Source organism: Zea mays, chromosome 6 (assembly GCF_902167145.1).
Source record: "Zea mays cultivar B73 chromosome 6, Zm-B73-REFERENCE-NAM-5.0, whole genome shotgun sequence".
In the NCBI taxonomy this organism is placed as follows: domain Eukaryota; kingdom Viridiplantae; phylum Streptophyta; class Magnoliopsida; order Poales; family Poaceae; genus Zea; species Zea mays.
The window spans coordinates 141,795,865-141,806,405 of NC_050101.1; the positions used below are offsets into that span (position 1 = coordinate 141,795,865).

Here is a 10,541-nt window from a genome sequence, read left to right on the forward strand (position 1 = left end):
ACTTGATTGAGTGGAGATCTCGACGTTGATGATCCAAGGCTCCGAGCGAACGGTTCCTCACAATCACTACACCACGGTTCCGTTGGTTATCACTGTGACACACAAATGACCTCACCACGAAGGCTTATCCCTGCAATTGTAATCAAGAACACAAGCAAGAATAGGAAAGAAACCCAACCAAAATTGTATTGATTACGGGATGGGGTCTCACAAACCGATGACAACGACACTATTTGATGACATAATTGATCTAAGCAAAACCCAAAACCTAATGTGGTGGCTGCTGCTGAATAAATAGAGTATTAGGGCGTGCGTGACCCCTGGACTCGCCCCTAATGGGCTTCAACGCGATACACGGCCCAACGGCCCAACAGCCCAACAGACGGCATCGCAGCACCAAAACAGAATCTGAATGCTGAGTTGTTTCGATGATTCCTGTTGACTCCGGATGAATTTTAAGGTGGAACCAGTTGGGTTGGTTAGATAATCTCCTTATATTTCCAACCACATCAAGTCCATCGCAATCGGAGTCCAGATGCATCCTGGGCATCTATTTTAGTGTAGACTGGTCCTGGAACCCGAGATGGAGTCGCGGCCGAGTCGGACTTGATCTCCTTCCTGTTGTGGCCGCCCTTGCTGCTCCTCCTCAACACCTTGGCCTTTCCCAAGTCCTTGCTGGTCCTCTCCAAGGTACCTAATCATCAAAACATCCATGGTCCCAAGCGTAAGCTCTGAAACACAATTGACTAGGGTAGAACGTACCTGGAGATTTAGCTGTCGTGCACGAGATCGTGTTATCGGTCCATTCATTGTATGTATAGAAGTGATGTCCTAATCATCCTCCTCCTCTTGAATTGGAGTCGTCCTCGACTCGATCTCATTTTTGTCACCCATATATGGCTTCAAATCTGAAATGTTAAAGGTGGGACTAACCCAAAAATATGGAGGCAACTCAGGTGGTAATCCAGGGGGTATCTCAGAGGGAAACACAACCATATACTCTTGCAAAAGGTTAGCAATAGTCGGTGGCAAAGCAATAGACGTATCATCAATGGAATAGAAAGCATGTTTGCACACTAAGGCATAGCAAAGTCCAACAGAGGCATGTAACTCATCAAGATCAGATTTAGTGGCTAGCAAAGTAGGAGTTTTTAATTTAATAGGTTGCTGATTTTCAGAGTTCAAAACACCTTTTTGCTTAGCATTAGTCTTTTTCTCATGTTCAAAGTGGACAATTTCAGTGGGAGTCATAGGAAGCAACACAATTTTATTTCCCTTATGCATGAAAGTATATTTGTTAGATCTAATGGTGAATAGCATCAGTATCAAACTCCCAAGGATGTCCCAGTAAAAGAGAGCAAGCATCCATACTCACCACATCGAAATCAGCAAAGTCATGGTAAGAGACAATAGAAAAATGCACCCTTGCTGTTTTTGTTACCTTGAACTTACCGATGTTGTTAAACCATTGAATGTGATAAGGGTGGGGATGCTCTCGTGTGATCAAGCCAAGCTTCTTGACCACCTCAACGTTCACCAAGTTGTTGCAGCTACCACCGTCAATGATGGTATGTACACGACAGTCCTTGACGATGAGGAACATGTTGAAGAGGTTGTGGCGCTGTCTGTTGTCGTCGTCACTAGCCGTGGCACTCAAAGCTCGTTGCACAATCAAGGCCTTATAGGCCTCGGTCGCTGTTGTACCAAGAACCTCTTCATCACCATCATAAGTCTCTGCAATGTTAGCTCCAACAGTATCTTCATCTTCAACATCAAAAGCACTAACATACCCACCATCACCAGTAGCAATGTATGCCCATTTACTGGGGCAATCTCGCTGAATATGGCCAAGTCCCTGGCAGCGGTGGCACTTGATGTCGGAGGAGCGGCCTGTGGAAGAGGTGGTCGTAGCAGGTTTTGCTGCAACACCCGAAGGCACCAAGGACTTGTTGTTGTCGTGTCCATGTGATGTCGAAGGTGCGATGCTGCGTGTGCCGCTGGTGGAGGAAGATGTGGACGTCCGTACGCCCGAAGAGGATGACGCCTTGGCTGGCGCCGGTGGCTGGTGTGGCGCGAAAGTGCTGCTCCTTCGCTGTTGACGACCCTGCAATTCTTTTTATGCCAACATAGAAAGATGGAACAAGCGTTGTATAGAATGATATTCTTTATAATCAATAATATCCTGAATCTCCCGCCTCAATCCCCCATAAAACCTAACCATTTGATCCTCCGGATCCTCAACTACCCCACATCGTAGCATACCTTTCTGAAGCTCTTGGTAGTATTCCTGTACCGACATGTCTCCCTGATCTAAGCGTTGCAATTTTTTCGAAGATCACGTCTATAAGAAGGGGGAACAAAGCGAGCTCACATCTCCTCTTTTAACGCATTCCATGTTTGTGGTGCAGCACATGTGTTAACAAGTTCATTCCACCAAATGATAGCAAAAACTCTAAATTCACTAGTGGCTTGTCTAACCCTATGCTGCTCAGGAACAAGATGAGAATTAAATTTTTGTTCTACCGTCATCTCCCAGTCTAAGTAAGCTTCAGCATCATAAGAACCCATGAACGGTGGAATAGAGAACTTAATCTTAGTAAATGGATCATGGTCTGGTTCAGGATTATGATGACGTCTACCATTACCTCCCATACCTTGTTGATTACGTGCGAGGCGTTGTCGCAGCGGTGCATAAACATCGTCGTCGTCGTCGTCCACATGAGAGTGAGCTGGGGCTGGAGTTGTGGTGGGGGATGAGCCTCCAGTACGTCCATGCGTGTAACAAGTTCAACAACTCGTCGATCAAGCTGCTCATAGGATGTCACCGCAGAGTCCTGGTATTTTTTAAAAGCTTCAGTCATCGCGCGCATCATCTCCTTCAATTCCAGCTGAGAGACACAATCATCGTCGTTAAGCTTAGGCCCCTTGTCCTTGTCCATTTGATTCTTTGGTCATGTCATTGTTAGCACAAAACAGAGAAAAAAAAGGCAACAAACAATGTGAACCCTACAACTATCTCTCAGGATGGTGGTGGTGGTGGTGGTGGAATACAAATTATGAAGCGTCTTACCCCGCTCTTACAACGTTCTTACCAGCACTACAGGTGGCAAACGGTGACCGGTGTGACTGTCCAACGAGCGTGGGTGTGATTGCAAAGGAGTATATGTTCTGCTCGAGAGAAAGCTGGAGTTATGGGAAGGCTGACTAAATATATATATATATATGTGGCACACAAGTCAGTAACAGATAGCAATGCTGAATAAGTGTTCCAAGTACTCGTCCTAGTTGCTGGCCTAGAAAATGTAATAGAACAATTGGATTAAGGCACAAGAAAGGAGGTACAAGTATATGGGTGCAGCAAGAAAACAGGCTTGGGGCAAAATAATCACAGAGGTGCACAGAACACTGGTGTTTCTGGTTATGTGCTATCCTTCTTTTTTTGCGATTTTTTTCAATTTTTTTTTACATTTTTCTATTTTGCAGCAGCACATAAGAAGATAACACACCAAGTTTCAGATTTTTTTTGTGCAATGACGCGTCCTCTGGAATTTCTGCAAGTTTGCCCTAAACTCGGAATAAATGTTTGGAAAATGAGAAGTCCTATTTCCAAGCCGAATTTGGGAATTTTAAAAACAGCGAATCCGGCAAAGCCGGAAAGAATCAGATGCAAAATTTAATTATGTGCGATTTTAAAAAAATGGGCCTGATTCGAGTTCCGAGGAGAAAGTTATGGCCGTTTTAAGTTTGGACTCCGAATCAGTGTTTCTGGCGAGGTGTTGGAAGGGTGGGGGTTCAGTTTTTTTGTGGATAGGGTCGGTTTTAGAGATAGGATATATTTTGTGGATATGGTCGATTGTAGAGATAGGATCTATTTTGTGGATAGGGTCGGTTTTAGAGATAAGATTTGTTTTGTGGATATGGTCGGTTTAGATACATGATCTGTTTTGTGGATAAGGTCGATTTTAGAGATAGGATTTGTCTTGTGGATAGGGTCGGTTTTAGAGATAGAATTTGTTTTGTAGATATGGTTGGGTTTGTAGGATAGAAGCGGATGGACACAATCAAACTAAACCAAAACAAATCTAAACCAGCAACCAAACTCAACCTAGAACAAAACTCAGAACCGCGGACTCTAAAATTGAATTGTGCAAAGGCTAAGGCGATGGTTTTAGGTCGCAATAAACTGATCGTAATTATTATTTTTTAGCTTTTTGTGGACTATGGGACGAAACAAAACTAATCTAAAGGTAGGATTATACCTCACAGGCAACCTGGAAATCTGATACCAATTGATAGAAGACGTGACCCGATCTTCCGTGAGATACGATAACTTGATTGAGTGGAGATCTCGACGTTGATGATACAAGGCTCTGAGCGAACGGTTCCTCGCAATCACTACACCACGGCTCCGTTGGTTATCACCCTTGACACACGAATGACCTCGCCACGAAGGCTTATCCCTGCAAGCGCAATCAAGAACACAAGCAAGAATAGGAAAGAAGCGCAACCAAAAATTGTATTGATTACGGGATGGGGTCTCACAAACCGATGACGACGACACTGTTCGATGACAGAATTGATCTAAGCAAAACCCAAAACCTAATGTGGCGGTGGCTGCTGAATAAATAGAGTATTAGGACGTGTGTGACCCCTGGACTCGCCCCTAATGGGCTTCGACGCGATACACGGCCCAACGGCCCAACAGACGGTGTCGCAGCACCAAAACAGAATCTGAACGCTGAATTGTTTCGACGATTCCCGTTGACTCCGAATGAATTTTAAGGTGGAACCAGTTGGGTTGGTTAGATAATCTCCTTTTCTTTCCAACCATATCAAGTCTGTCGCAATCGGAGTTCGGATGCATCCTGGGCGTCCATTTTAGTGCAGACTGGTCCTGGAACCCGAGATAGAGTCGCAGCCGAGTCGGACTTGATCTCCTTCCTGTTGTGGGCGCCCTTGCTGCTCCTCCTCAACACCTTGGCCTTTCCCAAGTCCTTGCTGGTCCTTTCTAAGGTACCTAATCATCAAAACATCCATGGCCCCAAGCGTAAGCTCTGATACACAATTGACTAGGATAGAACGTACCTAGAGATTTAGCTGTCGTGCACGAGATCGTGTTATCGGTCCATTCATTGTATGTATAGAAGTGATGTCCTCATTAGAGGGGAGCAAGGGCTAGGATGAGTGCACACGGAGGAAAACAAGTAGCGAGTAGGAGACATTCATTTTTTTAAATAGTAATGAGTTAAAAAGGTACTCACTCCATTCTAATTTATAATTCGTTTAACTTTTTAATCTTAAGTTTGATCGTCTTATTAAAAAAAATCATAATTATTGTTAAATTTTGCTGTAATATTGTTTAGTATATAATATATTTTAAATGTAGCTTTGAATTTTTCACTTTTTCGTAAAAAAATTGAATAGGACAAGCCGATCACACGTGATAAAAAAAATAAAAGAATGATAATTTAAAACGAAGAGAGTACAAAGGAAACATCAATTACCGTACATGGTGTAATTAAGAGTATGTTTGATGTGGCATCTAATCCACGGCGACCAAATCACCCGTCACAACTGCGGCTTGAAAAGTGCGCCACACCAAACATGCCCTAAGAGGGTTTGGGCCTCCAGTCCGTATATATATGCTGGCGGTTCTGATCGCTTCCAGGTCCACACCTCTCTTGCCTCTCCCACGCCCACGCCACCCCACCGCACGAAGAGAGCGAGCGCACGAACGGGGGAGACATGGCCCACTCGCCGTCAGGATCGCACGTAGCGGCGACGTCGGTCGGGAACGAGGCCTTCACCGACGCGGTGGCTGAGGACGGCGGAGACTCCAAGCTCTCCGCGCTCCTCTTCGGTACGACCACACCCCCCGCGGTTCGCTTCTGCAGTTTGCTTGGTGCGCTCGCCACCCCACCTCCCTCACTCTTCTGCTTGTTACTGGGTTCTGTTTGTTACTGGGTTCGAAGCGATTGTTCGGCCTAGATTGGTGGTTGCTGATGCAGAATTTCCAAGTTCGTGCTTCCTTCGAGGAATATTTGATGCTGGTGTGCGGGGATTGAGTCCCCCGCTGGTGTCCGTTGCCTGGTTTCAGTGTGTGCTCAGAATCGCGACCAATTTGGTCCACATCCATCCGATTCTTCTCGGTTCGTTCGTTTCCCCATCCCGTTCCGATTCGATTCGTTGTATGGGTTATGCTCAGTAATATTAGTATCTGAATCGGTGTCTCGAATTTCCTGTCCATAACACTCCGTTCGGTGGCGATAACTCATTGGTTACATACGTACAATCCGATTTCCAAACCCTCATTCACATGTGCAAACTGCACAGACGAGATCGCGTCAGATACTAGTTCTATTTTTTTGCTGCTCGAGTGGACGCGCTACTGTAGTGAATCTGAAAATGGGGCTCTATTACTCTATCTGCAGTCGAAGTCAGGTGACCCTTCTTATCATATCATACCGTATTCATTTGATTGTGTACCCCTGTCGAATTTGAAAGCGACGTTTTAGGCAACTTCCTCTTGATAAATTTAATCGTGTTTTAAATTCCTGTCTTCGATTTTTTATATAGAGTCAAAACGAATTTCATCTAAAAGTCACCTCTGTTGCATAGAGTACATACCGAAACTACTGATGATTCACAAGTGCAGACTGGAATTGCTTTGCAAACCAATGGAAGAACTGTTGCAGTGTTGTGCATTCCCTGATGCAGTATTACTCATGCTAACACGGGCGTGAACTGTTTTTGCGTTGCGCAGACGTGTCGCAGCAGGTGCAGGACGGTCTCCAGAGCATGCTCAAGACGAGCAGGTGAGCACCGGTCGCGCTGCGCATCCTCGTTTCGGGTTCCCGATTAAAATCCCTGCAAAAGTCATCCGGCTTGGCCCTGACGCCGTTGTGCCGTGCGTGCCTTTTTTGACCACGGTGGCAGCGAGATCGCGCGGTGCGACGGCGAGATCGACGCGGAGCTGGAGCGCGCGAGGGATGCCGTGGCGGAGAATGCCCGAGCGCTGCACGACGAACGGGAGAGAGTCCAGAAGGCCGCCCTCGCCGCGCTCGACATCCTCAGCGGCGGCCGTTGCGTCATCTGAAGGGATGCCCGCCGCATGCCGGCGCCACCGACAGTCTGCCCCCGACCTCAGATCACGCTCGATTCTCGCAAGATTCCTGCTCCATTTGTGAATGTCACCGTCGGTGTTACCCTTTTGCAGTAGTAGTAATATTCGCACTGATGCTGGCATTACTAGTAACTTGTTGCCTGTTGAACTGCAATAATAGAGTTTAGAATTTGAGATGTGCACGATATGATCGATGGAGATTGGTCTGGACTAGTGCAGAAATGACCCATAAATGGTGACGTTGAGGGTGTTTAAGGAACTAAAACTGTTGATTAAGGGTCTGTTTGATTATAGAAGCTAAAGTAAAAGTGGCTAAAGCTTAGTTAGGGTTTGTTTGACAGAGCTCTGACTTGCTTAAAAACAACTCTAGCTCTAGCTTTTTTATAGAGCTATAGTTATTTCGTAAATCGTTTGGCAGAAACGTCTTATTCTAGAGCTAGAACAATTTTCCTGTATTAAAGTGTCAGAGCCGGTGAACCTACTATTTGTGACTTATTCTCCGTAGTACAAAAATGACTCTCCTGTTTAGATGCTTTTTGTAATAAGCCGTTTTAATAAAAAGGTGTTTGGTAGGCTCTAATTTTTTTTTCCAAAGAGAAGCTAGAGCGGATGCGCTGCCAAACAAGCTTTTACTTTAGAAGTTAAAGATTTCAACGGAAAAAATGAAAGTTGTTGAGAAACCCTAATAAAAAGTTATGTAGACAAATACCGAATATACCCCTAAGAGGTATTGTCAGTACCCCGGAAATGGGGTACCTGTTACTACAGTATGAAGGTGCTGTGTCCATGCGACTATTTTTAGTCGCACGACGAACAACACATGACCCCACCACGTGGGCGGCTCCGGGGCCGCCACGTGGCCAGAAGACTAAGAGACGACATACTCAAAGGTGGCGATAGTGGGTCCGGACCCCCACCGGAAAGTGTCGGACCCCTGGATGCACAGCCCGGGCCTTCGGGCGAGGTTCAAGACCTCCACAGGTACGAACCAGACCCTTGGAACGGGTCCCAGACCCCTCAGGAGAGGTCCGGGCCGCTCACAGTAGGGTCCCAGGATTCTAAGGCAAAGAGTACCCAGGCCTTAATCTAGCCAGGCGGGGGTCCAGTGCTGACACGTGTCCGGACCATACCTCGAGCGCTCCCACTCCCCGCTCAGGCGAAGACCCGATGCTGCCACGTGGCCTACTGCCTGTGACGTAAGCCAGCAGGCGGAGCCTGACGTAAGGCCTCTGGGCCGCGCTGTCTCTGCATTTATTGTGGAGAAGACGCGCCGCCTGACTACCCCGCTGACAGGTGATGTGCCCCTTCAGCATTTAATGCGCCCTGCCGCTCTGCTGATGGACGGTGACCAGACCACCCCACAGGCGGCGTGCCTGTCCACTCCCTGGGCAGGCAGTGTGACCATACTGTTGCATGCGCCACGACCATCATCACTCGTACGTAGCCAGCGAAGCTTCCACTGCACGTCGATACTACGCAGGCTGCGGATATCAGGACGCAAGGAGATGGCCCTGGCAACCAGCGTTAGTTGCTCCAAGTATTCCCTCCGTTTTGCCCCTGGGCCCACATGTCGGGGCTCAACACCCTTGTACGTGCCCCTCTTTGAGCTATAAAAGGAAGGGCACACGACGTTACAAAAGCAGTCTCACACAGGCACACTTAGACCCAGCTCAGGCTCACAAGTTCATAGAAGCTCAATATATCACACAATGGAGTAGGGTGTTACGCTCCGGCGGCCCGAACCACTCTAAATCCTTGTGCGTTCTTGCGTTCTCCCTATTTTCCAACTAATAAGCAAAATGCTTAGGCCCCTCCTCATCTAGGGATTTAGGGCGGGTACATTCCGCCACCCGGCCGAAGATTTCCTCTCCGACAAGTATCATTCTCTATATTATCGATAAAATACAAAACAAATACTTCGAATTTGGATTCGAATAATCACATGACTTGGAACATAGTCATAATGATTATCAATTTGTTTTATTGATGAATTTATAAGCATAGCACATATATATCTTATGAGCATATTTATTAATAAAAATATATTCTTTAACTGTAAAAATATATGTCAAACATTTAACACATTTAAATATTGTCTTATAGTTTCTAAAAATAGGTATCTAATTCATTTAATTGGTATAAAATAGTAAACATGCCAAGAAATTTAAATTTGTCATTACAAAATGAATGAATACCCTATATGAACGTGTGCACCGACATTTAAATGAAAAAAATAAAGAATTAATATATATATTGTAAAGTGGAGAGTTGTAGTTGAATGTTTATGAAACTTATTTTAATATTATATATATATATACATTAAAAAAATATGTATATCAAGTATATTTGTATTTTAGACTCTAATTTTTTTACATTAGGTATATTTGTATCTTGGACTCTAAAAAACCCAATATTGTAATGTATTTACAATTAGTATTTTTAATAATAATTAATTTTATCCTTGTATATCACTAGCAATATAATACTACTATAACTATATATTTATCATATGAATACTTTTTAAAAAAATTTAAATGGTGTACATAATTTTTCTAGCATATTATCAAAAATCATTTGTAATTAGTAATAAAAATAAATTTTAGGGGTTTCATCGAATCTTTTTTCTTCAATACGGATAGTATGAGATATTCCACGGTTTTGTCGAATACGAATCTAGATTCGGATAGAGAAAAATACTAGAAATCGAATTCAGATACATCCATTTAATATCCATATGAAAATAGAATACAAGTACATATATCTATATTAGCATTTTTAGCTGATATGAATACGGATAATTCGAATCTTCAGACATCCAAATCAAACACTACCTTAACCGACAGGGTGTAGTAATATGAGTCAGGTGTTTCTCCACCAAACTAGCATAGTGTACTGGCCCATCATGACATGGTCAGTTAAAATAGGGTTTGCCTAACAAATATGAATGGCCACACTTTTGTTTTGAAAGTGAACGGGCTAAATCATGCACTAATGCAGTGTTTGGTTATAGAGTTAGTAGAACAGAGCCGCTTTGTTTTCGCATATAGCATGTTTCGTTTGGTTCTAGATGGAAACCAAGCCGCTCCAAAAATGGAATATTCCTCCAATATGCTGCATCTATGCGCTCCCCAAAAATGATTGAACATGTGCGCTCGCGAGTCCAAAACTCGTCTCCTTGTTCTTGTAAGTAGAATCCTTTTCTAATCTGCTTCACTCTAGAACCGAACATAGAATAGAGCCATCCCGTTCTACTTTACTCTAGAATCAAATAAAAAACTGAGCGGCTCCAATCTGACTATCAAACACTGAATGGAGTCATTCTATCATCAGAATCTGGAATAGAGCTTTTATATGGAATATCACATTAACCTCATGTATTGATGAACCTTGCATGATTCTCACTAAGTTCATGTTCAGT

The 10,541-nt window shown here is 44.3% G+C and overlaps 1 protein-coding gene across 4 annotated transcripts; it reads left to right on the top strand.

Moving 5' to 3' along the window:
* The first annotated feature begins 5,668 nt into the window (after window positions 1-5,668).
* Window positions 5,669-7,463, top strand: LOC100278188 (uncharacterized). 4 transcript variants are annotated; one of them, XM_023300254.1, is made up of 4 exons: window positions 5,672-5,860; window positions 5,973-6,149; window positions 6,764-6,815; window positions 6,937-7,463. In XM_023300254.1, exons 1-4 carry the CDS (start codon window positions 5,746-5,748, stop codon window positions 7,094-7,096), a joined length of 504 nt encoding a protein of 167 aa, XP_023156022.1. In that variant the 5' UTR covers window positions 5,672-5,745; the 3' UTR covers window positions 7,097-7,463. The 4 variants fall into 4 exon arrangements, with proteins under 4 accessions (NP_001145017.2, XP_023156022.1, XP_023156024.1 ...); NM_001151545.2 differs by lacking the exon at window positions 5,973-6,149 and having other exon boundaries at window positions 5,669-5,860; window positions 6,937-7,297; XM_023300256.1 differs by lacking the exon at window positions 5,973-6,149 and having other exon boundaries at window positions 5,672-5,902.
* The last annotated feature ends 3,078 nt before the right edge of the window (window positions 7,464-10,541 follow it).

Bases quoted from the DNA above. Each gene is read 5' to 3' on its own strand.
- LOC100278188 (XM_023300254.1), top strand. From the start codon at position 5,746: ATGGCCCACTCGCCGTCAGGATCGCACGTAGCGGCGACGTCGGTCGGG. The intron at 5,861-5,972 runs GTACGACCACAC...CTGGGTTCGAAG, and splicing joins GCTCTCCGCGCTCCTCTTCG to CGATTGTTCGGCCTAGATTG. The intron at 6,816-6,936 runs GTGAGCACCGGT...CCACGGTGGCAG, and splicing joins AGCATGCTCAAGACGAGCAG to CGAGATCGCGCGGTGCGACG.